This window comes from Ursus americanus, chromosome 1 (genome assembly GCF_024610735.1).
Source record: "Ursus americanus isolate L20-20 chromosome 1, mUrsAme1.1.p, whole genome shotgun sequence".
In the NCBI taxonomy this organism is placed as follows: Eukaryota; Metazoa; Chordata; class Mammalia; order Carnivora; family Ursidae; genus Ursus; species Ursus americanus.
In genome coordinates this window covers 74,100,348-74,123,906 of record NC_142127.1, presented here as the reverse complement: position 1 = coordinate 74,123,906, position 23,559 = coordinate 74,100,348, and the positions used below count along the sequence as shown (strand labels likewise).

The window sequence follows — 23,559 nt, the reverse complement described above, 5'->3', positions numbered from 1 at the left end:
AGAGCGGAGCACAGGGCAGAGGGCAGAAATAAAGCTGCCCAAAAAGGATTGAGAGCTCCCATAAACATGAATTACAGAATGAGTCTGAACTCTGTGGAAGAGCAGGAAGCATTTCTAAGGAGGATTCCCCAAATGCTCTTTGCCTGGCAATGCTTTTAATGTGACATCCTAAAGCAGTCAGCGTGATGCGTACTCTCAGCTTTTACTGACATTCATTCCACACCACCTGGTCCTTTATAACCTAGTCCCTGAAAAGTGTGCTAGTTGACTTCAGAATGCGTGTCTTCTCTTCCAGCTAGGTTGTAAGTACAGCGAAGGAAGCAGCTGCAGTCTCCACTGCGTTTGGTGCCTACTACTGGTTGAATACATACCAGTGGCTTGGGTTCCTATTTCTAAATGAGAAATTTCTGTGATTCTTTACTTTTATAGATGGATTGTAATGTCTTTCCGTTCAGGAACAGTGGAACCCAAAGAAGGAGAACAAAGAGATTTACAGCTATTATCTAGAAAATACCTGGGATCCATCAGAAGAAACAGCAATTAGTTCTGGCTTAAAAACAAAGGTTTTTGTAGAAAAATAATCTTTTTCTCTAATGGAGAATTTTCCCAGATGCAAGAGTTCCTCTACCATATGATGATAACATTTCCACGTCCAGAGAACCAAAAGGCCTCTACTTATCATTATGTAACTGTAGTACCTTTTAAAGTGTCATTTCAACTGATACTTAATCCACACATTTCTCCTCCCTCCTTTTTTTTTTCAACATAAAACACAAAAGTAATAAGGATTCTCACCCAATCCTTCCAAGTGCCTTGAGGATTCTTGCTGATGATGGGTTCAAGGCGTTTTAGAAGAGTCTGACAAGCATCCTAGGGATTATTTTTTAATTAAAATTATTATCATAATTTCAGGCAAACCCTAATTTCAAAACCACAAAATACATGCCACAATAGAGGTTTGTTAGGAGGCCCATGGGACACAGAGAAGGTAGAGACTGACCCTTGAAGAGGTGATGTGAAAGGTTTCCCAGGGGTGGGCTTGAAGTGTGAACTGGTCTTAACAACAGACCAGGGTGAGGGCCCTATAATCCATGCTAAGAGGTTAGGACTTAACAGAAAAACTGTTGGCAACCCCCTGGCTGCTGTTTTTAAACATGGCATGGTCAGATTTATTTTGTGGGAAGCTCACTCTGTCAACATGAAGCCAGAGTGAAAGGCAATAAAACTCAGGTGGAGAGACAGAGCCTTGTAATGGTCCTGGCAAGAGGTGCGAGGCTGAATCCAAGTAGCGATATTCCCGGAACATGGACGGTGAAAGACACAGAGATGTTTCTGAGTGGCATGGAATGATCTGTGAGATGTCAGGAGTGAGGGAGGAAAGGGTATGGATTTCCGGCCCAGGAGAGCAGCTGGGTATTGTACACATACTGAGCCTGATGCTGGGGGAAAGCACATTTTTCACCAGGAGGGGGTGAGAAGGAGATAAGAACTGGATTGCATCTCAACATCTTCTGAGCTCCAGCCATGTATCTGGCCTGGTGGGGCTCATGATTTGGACTCCACGGCAATGATTTTTACCTTTACTGCCAACCCGTTGAGATCCGCCACCACGGACCCTCCGGAGATGTTTGTGTTAGGGACGGTTTCTGTGCTTGTCCCACGCAGGTGGATGTTAGATATCGGCATCCTTAATTCACGACTAACCACCTGAATTTTAGAAAAGAGATTCTTTTCAAATACTTTGGTTAATCAAAGATCTGTGCATATACCCACCTGGTAGCCCGTGCGCAAGCCCCCATACATGCAACAGGGACAGGTGGGTAGAACCATGATTTCCTCCAGCCATAAAAAGTTCTTTCCTAAAGCCCCTGTAGCTAGTCTGGACCCTAAACCCTGAGCACACATTCTTGTTTCTCTGGCTTTCTTATGTGCAATAGCATCGGGAAGAGGAGGAAAAGCCCCGGGCCAGCACTAGAGGAGATGCTCCATGTCTGCATAATCACGAAATCAACACCTTGAGCCCTTTCCTACTACCTCACTCTGCAAAATTCTAGCAAAGGCTCTATAATCAGAAAAGTGCAAATCAAGGCAATAATGAGATATTATCATTCACAATGATTAAATTATCTAAGGTTTTAAAAAAATCTGTAACGGATAAAGTTGGTTAGTGGTGTAGTGAAATGGATACTTTCTGGAAAACAATTTGGTAATAAGTGTCGGTGATTTAAGATACACTCTGTGACCCAGCAATTCCATTTCTGGAAATCTATTTTAAGAAAATAATCGTTGATTTGACCACAGGCTTCCATACAAAGATATTAATTGAAGTATGAAACTACTGGGATGGTTAAATAAATTATACATACATCCACAAGCAGCCATTAAAAATCATGATTGCAAAGAATTCTTAACCACAGGATGAAGGGTTCACCCTCTAACAGGATAGGTGAAAAAAAAAAACAGAAACAAGCATAGGGGAAAGAGAGAGAGAGAGGGAAGGAGGCAAACCAAGAAACAGACTTTTTTTTTTTTAAAGATTTTATTTATTTATTTGACAGAGATAGAAACAGCCAGCGAGAGAGGGAACACAAGCAGGGGGAGTGGGAGAGGAAGAAGCAGGCTCATAGCGGAGGAGCCTGATGTGGGGCTCGATCCCATAACGCCGGGATCACACCCTGAGCTGAAGGCGGACGCTTAACCGCTGTGCCACCCAGGCGCCCCAAGAAACAGACTCTTAACTACAGAGAACTGCTGGTTATCAGCGGGGAGGAGAGTGGGGGATGGGTTAAATAGATGATGGGGATCAAGGAGGGCACTTGTCCTGATGAGCACTGGGTGATGTATGAATTGTGGAATCACTATATGATACACCTGAAACTAATATTACACTGTATGTTAAACTGATATAACCATATATTCACTAACTGGAATTTAAATAAAAATTTTAAAAAACACAAAAAACTAGAATACAAAAAATTATATAAACAGCGTGTTAGCAATTTATGAAAAAGAGAAAAGAAAAGATGGAAAGACCTCAAAACAGTGCTTGTTGCTAATTGATGAAATTGTTCAGTCTTTTTAAAAAAATTTTTTTGCCTCTTCCAAATGTTTTATAGTCTTTAATATTACTATTATTCACAAAATAGAAACAGTACTTAAAAATTAATCTACAGTGAATGAGTAAAAAAACAGGCAGACTTTGATTAGAAATACCAGATATTTGTGTATGGTGTGAGAGAGTGGTCAAGTTTCATTCTTTTGCATGTAGCTGTCCAATTTTCCCAGCACCATTTATTGAAGAGACTGTCTTTTTTCCACTGGATATTTTTTCCTGCTTTATCAAAAATTAGTGCCCAAAGAGCTGAGGGTCCATTTCTGGGCTCTCTATTCTGTTCCATTGGTCTATGTGTCTGTTTTTGTGCCAGTACCATGCTGTCGTTGTGATCACAGCTTTGTAGTACAGCTCGAAATCCGGCATTGTGATGCCCCCAGCTTTGTTTTTCCTTTTCAACAGTTCCTTGGAGATTCGGGGCCTTTTCTGGTTCCACACAAATTTAAGGACTATTTGTTCCAGTTCTTTGAAAAATGTCATCAGTATTTTGATTGGGATAGCACTGAAAGTGTAGATTGCTCTGGGTAGCATGGACATTTTAACTATGTTAATTCTTCCGATCCATGAGCATGGAATATTTTTCCATCTTTTTGTGTCTTCTTCAATGTCCGTCAGGAGTGATTTATAGTTTCTAGAATATAGATCCTTTACGTCTCTGATTAAGTTAATTCCAAGGTAACGTATGATTTTTGGTGCTATTGTAAATGGGATGGATTCCCTAATTTCTCTTTCTTCGTTCTCCTTATTCGTGTATAGAAATGCAACTGATTTCTGAGCATTGATTTTGTATCCCACCACATTACTGAATTGCTCTATAACTTCTAATAGTTTGGGAGTGGATTCTTTTGGGTTTTCCATAAGAGTATCATGTCATCTGCGAAGAGAGACATTTTGACTTCTTCTTTGCCATTTTGGATACCTTTTATCCCTTTTTGTTGTCTGACTGCTATTGCCAGGACTTCTAGTACTATGTTGAATAAAAGTGGCGAGAGTGGGCATCCTTGTCGTGTTCCTGATCTTACGGGAAAGGCTTCCAGCTTTTCCCCATTGAGAATAATATTCGCTTTAGGCTTTTCATAGATGGCTTTGATGAGATTAAGAAATGTACCATCTATTCCTACACTCTGAAGGGTTTTAATCAGGAAAGGATGCTGTATTTTGTCAAATGCTTTTTCTGCATCAATTGAGAGGATCATAAATAAACTCCAAATGGATGAAAGACCTTGATGTGAGACAGGAATCCATCAAAATTCTAGAGGAGAACATAGGCAGCAACCTCTACAACATCTGCCAAAGCAACCTTTTTCATGACACATCTCCAAAGGCAAGAGAAACAAAAGATAAAATGAACTTGTGGGACTTCATCAAGATAAAAAGCTTCTGCACAGCCAAGGAAACAGTCAAAAAAACTAAGAGGCAGCCCACAGAATGGGAGAATATATTTGCAAATAACACTACAGATAAAAGACTGGTATCCAAGATCTACAAAGAACTTCTCAAACGCAGTACGCGAGAAACAAATAAACAAATCAAAAAATGGGCAGAAGATATGAACAGACACTTTTCCAATGAAGACATACAAATGGCTAACAGACACATGAAAAAATGTTCAAAATCATTAGCCATCAGGGAAATTCAAATCAAAACCACACTAAGATATCACCTTATGCCAGTTGGAATGGCAAAAATTGACAAGGCAAGAAACAACAATTGCTGGAGAGGATGTGGAGAAAGGGGATCCCTCCTACATTGTTGGTAGGAATGCAAGTTGGTACAGCCACTCTGGAAAACAGTGTGGAGGTCCCTTAAAAAGTTAAAAATTGGGGGCGCCTGGGTAGCGCAGTCGTTAAGCGTCTGCCTTTGGCTCAGGGAGTGGTCCCGGCGTTCCGGGATTGAGTCCCACATCGGGCTCCTCCGCTGGGAGCCTGCTTCTTCCTCTCCCACTCCCCTGCTGTGTTCCCTCTCTCGCTGGCTGTCTCTCTGTCACATAAATAAATAAAAATCTTTAAAAAAAAAAAAGTTAAAAATTGAGCTACCCTATGATCCAGCCATTGCACTACTGGGTATTTACCCCAAAGATACAGACGTAGTGAAGAGAAGGGCCATATGCACCCCAATGTTCATAGCAGCATTGTCCACAATAGCTAAATCGTGGAAGGAACCGAGATGCCCTTCAACAGATGACTGGATTAAGAAGCTGTGGTCCATATATACAATGGAGTATTACTCAGCTATCAGAAAGAACGAATTCTCAACATTTGCTGCAACATGGATGGCACTGGAGGAGATAATGCTAAGTGAAATAAGTCAAGCAGAGAAAGACAATTATCATATGATTTCTCTCATCTATGGAACATAAGAACTAGGAAGATCGGTAGGGGAAGAAAGGGATAAAGAAAGGGGTGGTAATCAGAAGGGGGAATGAAGCATGAGCGACTATGGACTCTGAGAAACAAACTGAGGGCCTCAGAGGGGAGGGGGGCAGGGGAATGGGACAGACCAGTGATGGGTAGTAAGGAAGGCACATATTGCATGGTGCACTGGGTGTTACACACAACTAATTAATCATCGAACTTTACATCGGAAACCGGGGATGTACTGTATGGTGACTAACATAATATAATAAAAAAACATAAAAAAAAAGAAATACCAGATATGATTTATATTATCAATTGTTCAAAATCCTAAAAAAGGCAAGAAATAGTGCAATACATCAGAATCGACACATCTTTTTATTGGCCAGCGAAGGTTCAAAAAAGACACCTCACTTGTCAATACTGGTGTCCCCCTTTGTAAAAGTTTGCAAGCCTCTTGGTTTTGACAAAACATCTACATTAGTACCTGTTCTCACTCACTGAAATAAATCTGAAGAGGATTTCCACTTTTACGAAAAAAGGTGAAGAGCAAAACTAGTGCTCCGTGTGCACCCCCAGCGGCGAAAGTGGCCCCCAAGCTCCCTCCCTGGGAGCACGTGCTGCTCAGCCTCTCGGCTTCAAGCTGCAGAGCTCTGAGCTGCATCTGTCAGCGTCTGCACTTTATCTCCATTTATTTCATACGTCCATCAGCAAATCAGAAAATAAGAGGTTATTTTGGGGGTCCGGAAAGGCTCAAAAATATTTTCATATAAATTAATGGTAATTACATCTTTGCTTTACGCCATTTCGGTTTACAAAAGGTTTCAAAGGAATGCTCTATTTTCGGATGGTGGGATGGGTGTAGACCCAAAGGAAAGCAACAAATAAAGACACAATCTTCTGTAGCAATAAGACACCTGAGACTCTTCTGTTCCATTCTTTTAGGACGTTCAGTTACAAAACTGGCTGGTTTACACAGTTTCTGTTAACAGCTTAACAATTTAAGCTGTCAAAGCTAAAATCTCGTATCTTTTCCATTATGGAACAGAGGATACGCATTCACGGTTTTTCTCTCATACATGCAGCTGCAAACACTCACCCAACTTAATCCAATTAGTTGCATACTTACCTGAATCATTTTCGTGTGGACGCCCTGACCCATTTCAATCCCACCATGCGTCACCAGCACAGACCCATCCAGGTAAATGTGAACCAAGGCAGCAGCCTAACCAAAAAAGATGACAAGAGTTTCCATGATCTTTTGGACTGATATTATCACACGTCTTGTCAATTAAAACATTTTCCCTGGAGAGTAATGTATAGAATTATCAAATCACTCTATGGGACACCTGAAACTAATACAATGCTGTATGTTAATTATCCTGGAATTAAAATGAAAAACATGTAATAAACTGTTCTAAGCTCAAAGACATACAGAACAGGCCATGGGGTGAACCTGACCCATTCTGTAGCTTGCCAACCCTTACTTTAGTAGTTTAACGTTAAATGATAACCAGATGTAGGGGCGCCTGGGTGGCACAGCGGTTAAGCGTCTGCCTTTGGCTCAGGGCGTGATCCTGGCATTGTGGGATCAAGCCCCACATCAGGCTCTTCCACTATGAGCCTGCTTCTTCCTCTCCCACTCCCCCTGCTTGTGTTGCCTCTCTCGCTGGCTATCTCTATCTCTGTCGAATAAATAAATCAAATCTTTAAAAAAAATGATAACCAGATGTCAGCATAAAAAATTGCCCTCAAAAACCAAATATGTGCTTCACTGTCAGTCTATTCTAGAGGGTATTAAAAAGTACCAGATGAAAATAAATAAATAAATAGAATAAAACATTTTCCCTGGAAATGATCCCCTCCTTTCCATCCCACTGCCCTGAGAACACAGAGCAGAGTCAGGCCAGTTCTGGGGCAAGAGCTGTCTCACGATTGCTGCACAAGACACTGGGCTGTCAGGGGATGGCTTTGAGGCCGGGGCAGGACAGGGCTGGGGCAGGACGACGTTCCCCAAGTTACTATTCCCTCATGAGGACATTTGAGGATCTCTCTAATCCAGAGTGGAACAACAATCTAGGTTTGGGGTTTGTTTTTTTGGGGGGGGTCAGTTATAAAATGCCAAATTCAGTGCAGATAGGTTGGGGCAGAGGAGAATGGTTTACGTGAACACATATTCCCATAGTTGTAGGTATGATAGAAACACAAACAAAAACCCAAATAAGACGGGACACACAGACATGGTTTGCTACAAAAGGAGCCAAGCCTACCCCAAATTACCCTGGCCCAGAATTGCAGGGCTTTAGTTGGAAGGGAACTTGGAAGTAATCTTATCTAACTGTACAGCTCCCCACGGGGACCCAGAAAGAACCAAACTGCTGACACAGAATTAAAGGATGCTGTAATCGGAAACATCCAGACTCTAGCTAAACATGTTTTATAATCAACACGAATGTGCCTTCTTGCAATTCTGTCCACGCTAGACTAAGGGGGATGAAGATATCCCAGGGGGCTGCGGAAAACAAGGATGGCCTTTTCACTTGGCGTCTCTAGTGTAAGAGCGGTATTAACAGCATGTGGTCCTAGCAAAAATGCTTCTAGGGCTCCACTGCGGTTTAGGAAGCCTTGCAAAGCACACCTCTGTAGCTGTTCAACTGGGAGATGCCAACCTCATAGGTGTGGTCTAGGCCAGCAAGGGGTAACTTAAAGCTCTGTCAGCTAGTTTCCTAATATCTAAGCTTGTAGGCAGTGTGGCACAAAAATCTAGGATTTGTAAAGGCAGGGTTTTCAGAAAGTTCTAGCAACAAGCTGCTATGTAAATAACAAAGCGGAAATTTTAGTAAACCTTCATTACTCGGATTACTTATAAACAACCCTGGTCATAAGTGAAAGTCAATGGAATCACATGACAATCACCAGATACACCCAAGGAAGGAAGCACATCCCTACATCCATTCTCTGATGACAAGAAGGACCTTCATTGCCACTTGTGGGCCACGAACCACACCTGGAGGACTGCCTCTTTATTGGTATCCAAGGGTTTACATGACTCCAGTGAAACAGAAGCTTCTAAGACACTGACAGTGAAAATGGGCTCTCGTTACCTCGGTCAGCAAGTGTATACCAGGGATGATTCAAATAGGGACACAGGGATACCCTTTCTCAGCCCAAAGGAAAATTTTAGAACCTTGAGGAAGGCATCGTTGCCATGATAATCATGCCTGAGAGCCTTGGGAGGATGCAGCAGAGTGTGTCCTACTGTTTGTTCACCCATCACTCCTGGAAATACCATCTTGGGATCCTGACCATTTGTTCCCAAAATAATAAAACTAGGGAGTGGCATCCCCTACAGAGAGCCTAGTGCCGGCTTCCCTGGCGCTCATCAGACGCCAGGTGATGGCGGCTGCAAGGGCTGCCCCTGGGCTCCATTCTCCGCCACTGCATTGCTCTCTGCTAGAATGGAAGCCCCCCTGAAAGGAAGGGCCATGTCCTGAGGCATCCTTGGAATGCAACATAGTGTCTCATAGTAAGCGCCCAATAAAAGTCCGATAAATGAGTTTACAACAGCAGAGCGATTTGATCTGTTTCTGAAGCTTCTCAAGTCTGTACTTGGCCTCCTTGGCTCTGCAAGCAAGCCAGTAGTTGCTTGTGGCAAGCTTCCACATGTGCTGGAGCCACATTCACAGTGGACTGCGCATTTCCTCCAGCGTGTGACCCTGCTGGCCACGGGGCTCCGCCTGCGTGGGAATGCTGAGGAACGCGTTCCCTGTGCTGCTGCCAGCCCCTCGGGTCATTGAAAATGTCCAGTTTGGTTCAGTTGAGTGGCACCACCGGATGGTGCGTTGTTATCCCCATGAAGGAAAATTCGGCAAAGCTTCATATATGAAATGGGCACGACTGGAGCATGAGAACAGACGGTTCTCCAACACAAATCGGGGGCTTGGTCTGTGAAATCTAAATCATCGGGCAGGGACTGCTGGGGCTGGATTCCCAAAATGTCTCAGCCACTCGAGCATTTGCGTTTCTACCCTGTGTCAGGCACGATGCCAAGGTACTGGGGATGCGGAGGTTAATCAGGTCTTGTCTGCTCCTCCGTGCCCACAGGCTGGTCCTTAAATACAGCGGAGGGGAGGTACGTGTGAGCCCCTTAGCTGTCGCGGGCACAGGGGCTGCCTCTGCTCAGGCAGACGGCACCGGATGATGAAGAAACGTGACCAGACGGCCTCGAAGTCCACTCCTCGTTCTGTGGCATCCGTGGTCCTTGTCCTTGGACAAGAGAGTGAACGCCTCTGGGCTTCAATTTCTCCTTCTATAAAACAGAATCACACCTACCCAAGGAAAGTGAAGTGGGACATTACGAATCCCCCAGCCTTGGGCTTTATAATATCCTTCTTAGTTCCTTCCCTCCTTTACTTGGTTTGCTTCTGGATCGCCTTTCGGCAAATGGCTTCCGGGGAGCAGCTTGCCTGATCTCAGACCTCTCGATTCGGCCCTACACCAGTGTTTCTTTCCAGCATGGCAGCTGGTGTCCAGGGGAAGATGGGTAGAGCTGGTGGTCTGAGAATGAAGTCGTACTGCTGGCTGTTGTCTGGTTTCCTCTGGGCTGAGCTGAATACCACCTCAGGTCCCACCAAATGGTGCTATGGAGATGCAGCTTGATGGAGCTGAGAAAACTGCTTCTGGAGCCTCTCAGACCTAAGCCCCCACCCCCGGTACCACCTCTCTCCAGACATGAGGCTTCAGGCAAGTTATTTTCGCTCTTGAAGCCTCAGCTTCCTCACCATTAAATGAGGCTACAAATCTTATAGGTTGTCCTGAGGGTTGAATGAGATAAAATCTAAAAGGGGTGCTCAGTAATTATCATTATTTCTTAGATAAAGAATTTTTGAGAAATTTCTGATACAGAAAATGGGCCAGGTCTGGTCCATTGTGGAGACCTGATGTTAGGTAAGGGCAACAGTTAAGTAGAGACAGTCTACCGTGTCAACCACGGCTTTATGCCCTGGGGTTGCCCGGAGATCCGTAAATAATAGGAACTGTTTTCCTCAGGGGTCCTGGCTGGTCTGCTCAGGGGCTGATGGACCAGAATGATCTCTTTGTTAGCTGCCCACTCATCAGTCTACCCCCAAGCCACAGACTGAGATTCACTGCTCACTAACCCTTTCTTAGTGGTGGTTTTCTCCTCTCCCCTCCTTCTGAATAATCTTGGTTTTGCCTTTATTCTTGCCTTTATTCCTCTTGACTGTCTCACTCATCTGGGTAAATTGTGTGCAGATGGCTAACTGTCTCTGTGTTTTTTCTGCCATCACAAACCGGGAGGAATGGGACGGCTGCAAAAGAGATCACCGCTTGTATTGCTATGATACTCCTCTGAGCTACTACTGGTCTAACCAAGCGTGGAACATTCTCATGATCACACCAAAGCTGAGCCAGGATGGTTAGGTGAATGGATCAACATGGGAATGAAGGAAGAACCTTCCTAGCCTTTTTTTTTTTTTTTTTTTTTTTTGGCCTCCTCTGCTCCCTTACACACAGCATACTCACTAGTGCTCACAGCTCCACCTCCATTTATCCCTAATCGGTCATTACTCAAAGCATGGTTTGAATTCTGCAAAGGGGAGTGACAACGGTTTTGAGGGCTCTGCCACCTTCTCTACATATGTGTATGTATATGCAAAGATATATGTAAGAAGGTAGATAAGGGGTCCCACATTACTGTGGTAGAGTGAGCTAGAATAGTGCAGACCACCAGCTGTTCAGGTATGTTTCATTCAAGAATGAGGGGGCAGAAGCAGCAAGTGGGATTTAGCAAACAAAAACAAGCAGGGAATTTATTTAATCAATTGAAGAAACCACAAGAACAGATTTCTGGTCCCCCTTTTCACATTTTTAACAGCTCAGAAGTAAGCAAACTTCTAAAATTCTGTTTTAACAAAATTATTTAAATGATTTACTTTTCTGGGTTTAGTTTATCCCACCCCCCAAATGCCACACAACTTCCCATTTCTGTTTCATGGTCCAGGAACACAGCAGCCCAGAGGAGCTGGAACAGGAGTCTTGGCAGTCATCCATCCCATCATCTTACTTCATACTTGAATGATCTGGGCCCAGAGCAAGTTGACTCAGGGCCAAAAGCAGATACCAGGTCTCCCAATTTCCCAGCAAGAATGCTTGTCACTAACCCTGGGGATTCCTGCAAAGGAGCTCTTAAATTCTCTGGAAATAAACTAGCTTGACTGAGGACAACTTTGGGGAAGCTTTACAAACAGGCATTGGAACCCTATGGCTAACTGGCCAACACCCTCTGATTGGTCGTTTGGGGAACTGACCTGACCAGCAGCGACTGAGCCAAGACCAACAGGAAACTTCAGGGGGACCACAGCCAGCCCTTTTTTCTTCCAATAATTCTCCGAATTGAATTTTTCTACAGCCGCTTTCCTCAGGGAGTAGGAAGACATGTCCATACATTCTTTCCAACACTGAATCAGGTTCTTGGCATTAATCTCTTGTTTGTAGGGTGTTTGATCAATTTCCTTGTACATGTTTATCATTCGGACCTATAAAAGAAAAGGAGATCAAAATGAGAGGAGAGGCAACAGATGTAATCTTTTCCATCCACTGTCCTTCTAGTCAAGTTCTTCTCATCCTATCAGGCCCAAACTGAGTTCCACTTCCTCCTTGTTGAAGCCCTTCCTGAAGCCTACACTACCCAAAGCCTCTATCAGATATGTTAGCACTTACATGATTTCTATGCTGCTCTGGTGTAAGTTCAAAGGGAGGCATCCTTTCCTTCTATTTCTTATATAACTCAGTACAGTCCTGGTATACTGTAGACTCCTCTAATTCTAGTTGCGTTTGTGAACATCTGTTGAAAGGTAATCCTAAATTTAACTTCTAGGCTATATGACCTACACAATTTGGATTGTTCAGATGCTGTGGCAAGATAAGACTACTCATCCTAGTTATCGGTTATGTTTAAACAAACTTTTATATTTGTTTAAACAAACTTTTATATTTGTTTAAACATAACCGATAACTAGGATAAAGAACAAATTAAGATTCTTTTTTTAAAAGATTTATTTATTTATTTATTTATGAGAGAGAGAGAGCGAGAGAGAGCAACTGAGCATAAGCAGGAAGAGCAGAGGGAGAGGGAGAGAGAATCTCAAGCAGACTCCATGCTCAGTGCAGAGCCTGACTTGGGGCTTGATCTCTCAACCCTGAGATCATTACCTGAACTGAAACCAGGAGTCAGATGCTTAACCAACTGAGCCACCCAGGCGCCCCGGGGAAGGCAGTGTTTTTAAGGATGACTGTTCTCTCCTCCGACTTCCTCAGGGGTGGAGGGAGATCATTATCTAATTCTCCCTATGCTACCAAATGTGACAGAACATCTGGGAGGGAGGCTGTGACGAGATGGCCAGAAGGGAGGGCAGGGGCCCCCAGAAGTTCAAGAGACATAAAGAAAATGGCTCCTGCCTAGGGCCACAGAGTCTACTATTGAATAGAAAGAAAGAAGACAGATGACGTGGGGACTGGGGCTTTCCAAAGTTTGTTGCAGCATGGGGCAAAGAGGTATCATGAAACACTGTATGAGGTGCCAGCTAAGGGAAGCTGGAAATTTAACCCACCCTCAGAGGGGCCGTCCATTTCTGAGAGAGCTAGCAGAAATGGAGGCCACAGAAACATACTTGAAAAGTGGCTACATCTAAGCAAGGAGGGGACAAGAGCTCACTGGGCAGACGCTGTTTCCTCTGGTCCTCCTCTCCCTCTCCACCCCAATAGCACAGCAGAAGGTACAGAGCGGAGAAGGGGGGAAAGAAAGCACACCATGTCTCCTCACCCTAACTCTGCTCCAGGATTCTGACTGCAAGAGGCACAGGAGGGGAACAGAGCTTGTTAATGAATAAAATGGGACTGAGACTTCAAGAACAGAAAGGAAACTATTTTAATAACTGAAATGACTGAAATTTTATGACAGCTGCCTGAGATGTTCAGGGAAGCAGAGAAAAGAAGGGCTTGACAGAACTCGTTCGCAGCAGTTATGTCCTCAACCGATGGAGACTTCTCACTGAATGAGCTGGAATCCAAAGCTTCAATATCCTCTGTCTCCAGGAATTTTTGGGGAAGAGCCTGGGTAAGACAAGGATCACTGAGCTTTGGAGTCCTGGCTCTGTCTTAACTAGTTAGCTGGGTTACCTTAGGCACATCATTTAGCCCCTCTGGATCCAAATTCCTCAACCTGAATGACCCCCAATGGTCCTCCCTGCTCTGGAGCTAGATGTCTTATGTATGAGAGATTAGTTTAGCATTACCTTCTCAGGGGCCAAACCACACCTGGCTGCCACTTCGGTGATACAGGACTCAGTGATGAGCCCTGCCTGAGGAAAGCCAAAGCCACGCAGAGCTGTGTTGGATGGAAGGTTGGTTCTGCACGCCCACGCCCGGCAGCGCAGGTTGGGAAACTTGTAAGCATTTTCCATCTTCAGAAGTCCCATTTCTATCACCTGGGGAAATCCAGAGTTGGTGTGATCAGATTCTCATCCTTCCATGCCTATTTTGCCCTCCTGAAACGGAAGACCAAAACCAGGCCAGAAATGACCAACTCTCTCTACATCACATCCAAACATGCTAAAACAGACCCATGTCCTAAATGAAAAGAATTTTTATTATAAAATCATTTTTAAGGATTTGAATAATTTTTCTTTTGGAATCATCATTTTTAATTTTCCTATTTTAGGGCTAATGCATTTTCCCCCCCAGGTTTCAGACAGCTGCCAAAGACTTTGAAGCATTCATAGGCTCTAAACACTGGGTCTACAGAATCTAATGAATAAAATATCCTGCAAAGCCTGAAAAAAAAAAAAGTTTTGGTATTTGGTCTAATGCACTGGTTCTCAACCAGGGGTGATTTTGTCCTCTGTCTTCCCTGGTAATGTCCGGAGACACTTTGAGCTGTTGAGACCAGTGGGTAGCTATGCCACTGACATCTAGTCAGTAGAGGCCAAAAATGCTGCTTGACATCCTGCCGTGCACAGGACAGCCCGACGATGAAGAATGATCCAGGCCAGAATATCAATAGAGCTGTGGTGGAGGTCTAATGCTTGCATTTGGGAAAAGAACTCTAGGTACAGGAAACCTGGAAAAAATATACAGACACAGACGTAGCAAGTATCTCCAGGCTCACTCTGGGGGTGCCAGTAACACATGGCTATCCCTGCAATGTGGGTATTTATTTTTTTATTAAAATGTATATAACTACTGAACATTTTCTGAATTATATCATTTTATTTAATGCTTTCCAGAATGTGAACTTGCTTCTTAAAGCACTTACAAGTAATGACTCATCCAGGGAGGCGCCTCCATTGCTATAATGCTGCATATCCAGGGCCAAGATTCTGCCATCATTCATGAACCCAGCCTAGGAAAAGAGAACTGATCTTTAACGCTGGTTCTGGGGACCATGTCTCTCTACATTTTACTTTGTCACTTGGAAATCCTCCTCATATAGATAAAAAGCCTAATGACATTGGATTTGGCAATGATTTCTTGGATATGACACCAAAAGCAGAGACAACAAAAGAAAAAAAATAGATAAATCAGATATATCAAAGTTTAAAACTTCCATATATCAAAGGATGCAATCAACAGAGTGAAAAGGCAAACCAGAGAACGGGAGGAGATTTTTCAAATCATGTATCTAATAAGGGGTTAATATCCAGTAAGTATATGAACTCCTACAACTCGACAACAACAAAAAACCCAACCTGACTAAAAACATGGATGAAGGATTTGAATAGACATTTCTCCAAAGACAATATTCAAATGTCCAGTCAGCACATGAACAGATGCTCAACATCACTGGTCATTAGGGAAATACAAATCAAAATCCCAAGACACCACCTCACATCCATTAGAATGGCTACTATAAAAAAAAAAAAAAAAAACCAACCAACCAACTAGTAACAGAAAATAGTAAGTGGAAAAATTGGACCCCCTGTGCACTGTTGGTGGAAATGTGAAATGGTGCAGCTGCTGTAGAAAACACTATGGTGGTTCCTCAAAAAATTAAAAATAGCAATATAATATAATCCAGCAACCCCATTTTTGGGTATTTATCCAAAAGCATTAAAAACAGGGTCCTGAAGAGCTATTTGTACATCTATGTTCACAGCAGCATTATTCACAGTAGCCAAGAGGTAGAAGCAACCCAAGTGTCCATCAGCAGATGAACGGATCGGCAAAACGTGGTACATACGATGGAATATTAAGGAAGGAACTCCTGTCACATGCTATAACATGGATGAACTATGAAGACACTACGTTAAGTGAAATAAGCAGTCACAAAAGGATAAATACTGTTTGATTCCATTTATATCAGGTACCTAGCGTAGTCGGATTCCTAGCAAGTAGAATGGTGGTTTCCAGGAGGTTGCTGGGGGTGGAAGAAATGGGGACATACTGCTCTGCGGGTGCCGAGTTTCAGTTTTACAAGATGAAAAGAATTCCAGAGATGGATGGTGATGGTGGTTACGCAACAGTGTGAATGTACTTAATGACCACACTGCACACTCCAACACGGCGAAGACAGTAAATGTTACGTTGTGTGTATTTTGCCACAACTAACAGTAATTTTAAAAGGAAAAAGGAAGGGTAGACAAAGATATAAAAACACAACAAACAAAAAGCCCTCCTGGAAAATCCATTTCTACTGTTCAACCAACCCTTTCCTTTCCTCCTAAAGCAAATCAACCGCATACTTCTTAACCTCCCATTCTTGCCACAAGTCCTTGAGTTCTGGCTCCACATTTCTACCTGAACTTTCTCCCTTGATGCCACCTCATCTTCTAATCTCCGAATCTGGTGGCCTGCTCAGAATGGACTTGGCACATTTTTCTCAGAGGGCCCAGTCTGATAAAAAATTCTCAACAGCATTTGGCGCTGCTGGAGGTCTTTTACATAAATACCTTCCTTGCGATTAACGTGTATCCAATACCCCTGCTTTCCACCTGCACTCTGCTTCAGTATCTCTGAGCTTATTAGAGTTTACTTTGTGATTTCTGTTGAATGGAACCAAATTCAAACCAAAGCCGTAGTCAAGGGCTTGTCCTATGATTTCCAGGAGTTTAAGTTTGAGTCCTGGCTCTGCCACTTAACTAGTTCTGTGATCTTGGCAAGCTCTATAACCTCTCTGTCTGTGAAATGGCAATAAATCAGGTAAGGCATAGAAAAATATAGGTGAGTGACTGAAACCTAGCCAGTGGTCTAAATATAAATCATTAATATTACTATTATAAGTGTTATTAATATCATCTCCTATCCTTACTCTACATCAGAAAACATCATTTTCTCATAATTATAATCACCATTATGCTTAAGCCTTCTATAACAAGTCCTTTTAATAAATTTCCGTATTGGTGAAGGACAAGGAGCCATACTGGTGAAAGGAACAAGTTTATCATTGTTCTTCCAGATTGGTTCCTCCTTCCAACTTGGTTCTTTCTCCTAGAAACCTCCAAGCCATGTTTGTGGTTTTATTCTCCCCTGGACTTTGCCAAGTTTGCCACCAACTCCTGTTTTATTTTATACTACAATGGCTCTTGGACTCATTTCTTCTACATCTTACTATCACAGCTCAGACCCCAAATATTTCATGTCTGAATGCTTCGGCTACCTCTTGATGGTCTGCATGCCTCCGCCCTCTCTCCTCCTCAGGCCATCCGGCTCAGTGCCATCATATCACCTTCCCCGAGCCACCTGTGTTTGGTTATGATACTTCACCGATGAAGGATCTACCCAGTCCTACTCTTTCTTACAGGATCAAGTTTCAACCCCCATCCTGAAACTCTAGGCTCCTCTCAGTCTGGCATCACTTAACCTAACCAGTCTTGTTTTCCACCACCCCTCAGTAATCACTGTGTGTCCTAACTCCCCTCTCTTCTTACCGTCCCTATCAAACATGCCATGTTTATCCCTCCTCTGCATTTTTGCTCTTACTATTCCCACCACCCACACGCCTTCTTTCTGACCATCTATTCTCAAAGGCCATTTATGTTTCACCTTCTCTAAGATGTCTCACGTACATACTACACTCATATTCTTCTCTCCTCCTAGTTTTACCACATGCATCTCATCTTTTAACCTGACATTATTATGTTTTCGTGATGACTTCCTATGTGTACGTTTTATTTCCCCCTTAACCCCCAAAATGCAATCTCTGGCAGAACAAAGTTCACGCTAATAAATCTTTGATTAACTGAACCAAATTCAAAATATAGCTGAGCATAAACGTGAATTGAAATAAATACATCCATTATCTCCTAAAAATATGTACACAGGCACACCAGTTGTGGTGGAGACGATGCTGTGTTCCACAAATGCTGTTGTCTTTCATCCTGGGCACACGGAAGACTACATTGCCCAGCCACCCTCGTAGTTAGATGGCAAAGTCCTGGCTCATCACATGTGAACAGAAGCAAGGTCCACACTTACACACCTGGTGCCTCAAACACCCCCCACATAACACTCTCTGTTCTCCCTCTTCCCTTGTGTTCTGCCCTCAGCAGATGACCCAATAGAGGACTCAGAGTCCCTAAGGCAGTCTCTGCAATAGAGCTTTCCGAGATGATGGCAATGTTCTCTATCTACACGTCCAATATGGCAGCCACTGGCCACATGTAGTTACTGAACTAACGCAACTGTGAAACTGAATTTTCTGTTTTATTTAACTTAGTTAATTTAAATTTACACTTGAATAGCGATATGAGCCTTGTGACTTCCATACCACGTGATGCGGTCTGAGGGGTTGATGGTGGCACTACTGCATGGAAAAAGTTTAAGTCCCTGAATAATTTTTCGGAGAAGAGTCCTCTCCTCTCCCATTCCCCACAACCCCTGCTGCTTATACTGAGCTGTTACTTGAGCAAAAAACAACACAATACAGGTTTAAGCCCCTGAGAGTTTTTAGTTGTTTATTATGGCAATCCATTCTGACAAGTTAATTTGTTTCTTACAAAGCAAAATAATAATTATTTTCTGCTATGGAAATTTTTCTAGGAATTTCTGGGACAGCGTTGTACAGAAATACCCTTGATATACTGAAAAATAAGGAACCTGTTGGCAAATAATTGTAATTTCCCAGAACACTATTGGGAATTATTCTACTTTTAGAAAATGCAGAAGTAGTCTGGTTATCAGACCTACTTTCATAGATGTATATATACTCACATGTTTTCCACTCATTCACTCTGTACCAGCCAAATCCAGTTAGTACTTTTTTACAAACTGGCATCTTTGAGTAAAGCAGATGTGAACCAGCCAGTAATCAGTGAGCATAAGGAACAGAAAGTTAAACAGAAGCAGGGTTTGTTGATTTGCTCATTGTTAGTCCCCAGGAGAGAGCAGCCCAATGCTGCCCTCTGAAAATCACGCAATGTTATCTTGATAACATAAATCCTTTCCATTCACGTTCTTCTACTCACTTTGTACTTCCCAAGGTAAGGATGGCGGCCTCCAGTGATTAACATGTCTTCTCCTCTCTCCAGAATGCAGCGGACTGCACGACCATGTCTAAAGCAGAAAAAAAGAAAGAGTGGTAAACTGTATACTTTCTGAGAAGTACTTTCTGGGGATTATATAACTCTCAGCGAGAGCTGGAGTGCCATCCACATCCATTACAGGACAACAGCACTACTGTCCCCAGGCTGTGCTGATCTCCGGCATGCGCAGTGGCCTCCCCTCCCCTTGGGTCTGGGCACAATACCTGGCATTCGATACTTATGCAAGGGAGGGTCTTGGGTGTCAGGGGCTCTAAGGTATTGCTTTGGGAGTATTTTCCATTGTGATAACAACCTCTGCTATAAGGAAACAGTCCCAAGGCTACATTATAGACTGGTTACAAATGGAGGAGCTCAGGGGGTGTCTGATTACCAAGTGCTCCCTGAAAGGACAGGTCTGGAATCAAGGTCATTTTGCTTCATGGGATAAAGGAACTGACTCATATTATTCAGCAAAGAAATTAAGCCTTCTACATGTGCCTGCTCCAAAGACAATTTCCTATGGTAATGTTTTGAGATCCTTAAAGGAAAATGGTAATGTAAATAAAGGTAAGCATCACAAAAGCAAAATTGCCATTTAAATCAAGAAAATATATGTATGAATACATATATTTATTTACATATTTACTATGTATTATATAGTATATATATTTATTATACATTATATAGTAAATATAAAATATAATTATATATAAATACATTAAAGGGTAATATAGATATTATATATGTATTTATATATTTTTTGTGTATATATATTTATATACTTATAAATATTTGTGTGTGTATATATATACATATGTGTGTGTATATGTATATATATATATATATATATATATATATATATATATATATATATATATATATATATATATATGAAGGATTGAACTTTGTTCAAATTGTTGAACTGACCTGTATACATGTACAGGTGCTAAGGACAAGTAACCACCATCCATATAGGATTTGTTTCTGTCTACTCTTCAGGTATTTTTACTGTGGCTTTCATTCTTTTCAGTAATTGAGTCTTGTTTTGGTTCTCAGAATCTGATATGACAATATAAGATTTAAAAAAAGTTGTAATAAGCTGGCAGCTTTGTGTATTTGTATACCATATGTGATTTTAAATAATCTTAACCCAAATTCTTCCTCCTTAATCCCAATACTGAGAATGCACAGCATGACTTCATCTCATTTTAGTCTATTTAGCAGATTTTCTCCACTTACTTGTTGGCAGCAAATGCGGTGATGGCTGCCATGATGCCGGTTTTGTAGGTCTTCCCTCCAAAAGCCCCACCAACACGCTTTACGTGACACATGACCTTGTTAGCTGGGAGCTTCAAGGTCGAAGCAACTATGTCCTGTGAGTGATAATAGTTCCCATTAATCTGATCCATCTGCAGCAAGGGAGTGGGGCAGCCTTTACATGTTTTAATTCCAAAATGTTGTACACAATACAGAAACTGTGCAGCTATACTAAATAACAGGACCGCTTCCAATAACCTAAGCAAACATCCACAACTGATTTCAGTGGCATTTAGCTATTATGACATTGCAAAAACTATTTTAATATTAAGTAGTATTTTCAGTATCAACACAATATTTTTGTGCTACTGTATTTTTTTGAGAGAAAGAGAGCAGAGGGAAAGAGAGTATCTTTTTTTTTTATTATTTTTTTTTAAAGATTTTTTTTTTTAATTTATTCGACAGAGATAGACAGCCAGCGAGAGAGGGAACACAAGCAGGGGGAGTGGGAGAGGAAGAAGCAGGCTCATAGCGGAGTAGCCTGATGTGGGGCTCGATCCCATAACGCCGGGATCACGCCCTGAGCCGAAGGCAGACGCCTAACCGCTGTGCCACCCAGGCGCCCTGGAAAGAGAGTATCTTAAGCAGGCTCCACACCCAGCCCGGAGCCCAATGCAAGGCTCAATCCCACAACTCTGAGATCATGACCTGACCTGAAATCAAGAGTTGGGTGCTTAGCCAACTGAGGCAACCAGGCATCCCTGTGCTAATAAATTTTTGAAAAATTTCCCCATGAACCATAACCAAAGTATCCTTTACATACTAATCCCTTGGGATATGTTTCCTGAAGCAGTGAGATTTTGAGGCCTTGCAAACCTCTCTCAGGCTGGATCTTTTCCCCACATTCTGCTGTCTCCACTGGAGGCATTTCTCACCTCCCATCTAGATTTTTGCTGAGTTGGCCTGTGGGTCCCCCCTGGATGCAGGTCTTGCTCTTTCTTGCCATCATAATGTTTGGAGGTCATTTAATCTTAACAACTCATGTTTATAGATGTGGAGCCCAAGAGGGATGAAGTGATGGGCCCAACATCACACAGGGAGTAAGGAGCAGAAAGGACTGAAATGGGACTCATCTGACCCTTCTTAATGTTCAGTTTCTAAAAGGCCTCAGTCAGCACATTCCCACATTCCTACCTGCTCTGGTAATAACATTGGCTTGTATGACCTACTGAGTCAACCGCTTTGCTTTGTTCCCCTTGCTTTCACCCTGATGCTTCAACTCGCCATTCCTAAGTGCATCCCTGATGCCAGCTTGGGCAGTCTTTGTGCCATTCCTCCTTTCTTGCATGCATGCTGCCTGGTACACAGGACACAGGAAATAGGTATTTACAGAAGGAACGAACGAATGAATGATGAATGACTGCATTTGATCTTGGTGTGGAATTGCCTAGAAATGGTCTCTTCTCACCATCTAGACAAACCTCATTCTCACTACAAATCCAAACTTAGGACTTTTATTTTCATGGACTTTCTGATGATTCTAGCCCTCAGCAAACCTAATTCTTCCACCTGTGTAAATTTTGACCTAGCTGATTAAGTATTCAGTTCCATTCTATCCAATACCATTTCCTAATTGCTTCATGTGAGTTAGGTACTTATAAGCTTTGGAGAGCAGGCTTTCCTCTTTTTTTCTTTCATATTATTAACAATGCCAAGAGTACAGCAAAAGAGACCTGCTGCCTCCATAACTGGTTCTGAAGTTATAAATCCACAAAAAAAGGTGCCTACTTTCATAACATTCTCTTAAAAGCTTTGAAATTGTATGGCTATTAATACCCAAATGGATAGGGCTGTTAGTACTCCAAATTCCTTCGGTTCCTGCAGTGACATTTTTGTCTCTAACTGCTCTTGGTATATTTTGCCAGCAGAAACCATTTAGCCACCTCCCCTCTGCAATGGCCCCATGTTACCTGTATGTATTTGGGAAATTGTGTAGAAACATAGACATCGATTTCTTGATCCTCTCCTTTGGGAACAACAAGCATGCTTTGGGTTTCCATATAAAAATGTTCTTGACCTCCTATATGTATTTCACCTGTAATAGGAAAGTACACCAGAGTCAAGGAGGCTTTCAGATAGAACATGCAGCATTCCCCAGCTGTTTTCCCATTATGGAGAAATTCCACCAACAGTGCTATTGCTAGGACAGCAGGCTACACAGTTAAGGGCCACGAACACTTAGCTTTCATTATATCTGCAGATTTGAAGTAGAGTTCTGTATGGCTATCTGTCAAGTCTTCCAATATGGTAGGTCACAGAGTTCTAGGAAAAGGTGTGTGACATTCTAGAGTCAGTCAAAACACTTTGGCAAGGAGATTTCTGGTACAAGATGAGATGAGGTAAATGCACTTCTCTTGGTTCCTTCTACTAAGTACAGCAAAAGAAATATAAGAAGACCCTGAAAGGTAGAGAGAAGAAGGCAGACCAGCTAGGAAGTTTGGGATCCAAGGAGAGACACATAGTGAGTTCAGTGAGTTATGTTCTTTGTTGTTGCTGTTTGCTTCATATATCCCTGATTTGGTAACAGAGAAGCCAGCAATCCCAAAATACCAATAGGAAAATACAGAAAGAAAAGTCCCAAGAAAAGCCTAAGAACCAAGAGATGGGAAACCTAGCAAGAAAACTTTAACACAGTAACCATTCTACTCCAGTGAAAAAACTATAGCCCCATTTCTATCTGCAAAAGTTGGGTGGAAAAAATCTAGACTTCCACCCCTGTCAGGCTTTAATGAGATGCCCCAAACCCTGTGTTGTGGTGCTATCACTAGAAACCACAAGAGGAACCTGGACTTCCACCCTTCACCCAGCAATAACAAGGCAGCAACCCCCTTTTCTCCACCAACAAGGGGTCAGAGGAGTTCTGGTAAAACAGAAGATTTAAATAAGATCCAGGGTCTTACAACATAAGAGTCAAATGACCAGGATACAACTGAAAATCGCTCGTTATACCAAAAACTCAACTTGAATGAGAAAAGACAATCAACAGATGCCAACACGGAGATGACACAGATGTTGGAATTACCTAACAAGGATTTTAAAGCAGCCATCATAAAAATGCTTCAGTGGCGTGTACATAGACACTTAAAAGAAATGGAAAAATGGAAAATTTCAGCAAAGAAACAGAAGATACAAAAAGAGCCAAATGGAAATTTTAGAACTAAGAAATACTACAACCAAAATTTAAGAGGCTCAGTGGAAAAGCTCAACAACAGAATGGAGAGAACAGAGGAAATAATCA

General features: G+C 42.4%; 1 protein-coding gene across 1 annotated transcript in view; it reads right to left on the bottom strand.

The window, feature by feature from the left end:
• Positions 1 to 23,559, bottom strand: part of LOC123798185 (aldehyde oxidase) — an 81,715-nt gene that overhangs the window by 9,422 nt on the left and 48,734 nt on the right. The window contains exons 21-29 of the mRNA XM_045806433.2: positions 22,232 to 22,356; positions 20,244 to 20,377; positions 18,948 to 19,035; positions 14,801 to 14,887; positions 13,782 to 13,973; positions 11,796 to 12,023; positions 6,596 to 6,691; positions 1,579 to 1,707; positions 796 to 870 (exon numbers count right to left, since the gene is read on the bottom strand). Of these exons, the coding sequence (XP_045662389.1) occupies positions 796 to 870; positions 1,579 to 1,707; positions 6,596 to 6,691; positions 11,796 to 12,023; positions 13,782 to 13,973; positions 14,801 to 14,887; positions 18,948 to 19,035; positions 20,244 to 20,377; positions 22,232 to 22,356 (1,154 nt within the window). The remainder of the gene's footprint in view (positions 1 to 795; positions 871 to 1,578; positions 1,708 to 6,595; positions 6,692 to 11,795; positions 12,024 to 13,781; positions 13,974 to 14,800; positions 14,888 to 18,947; positions 19,036 to 20,243; positions 20,378 to 22,231; positions 22,357 to 23,559) is intronic.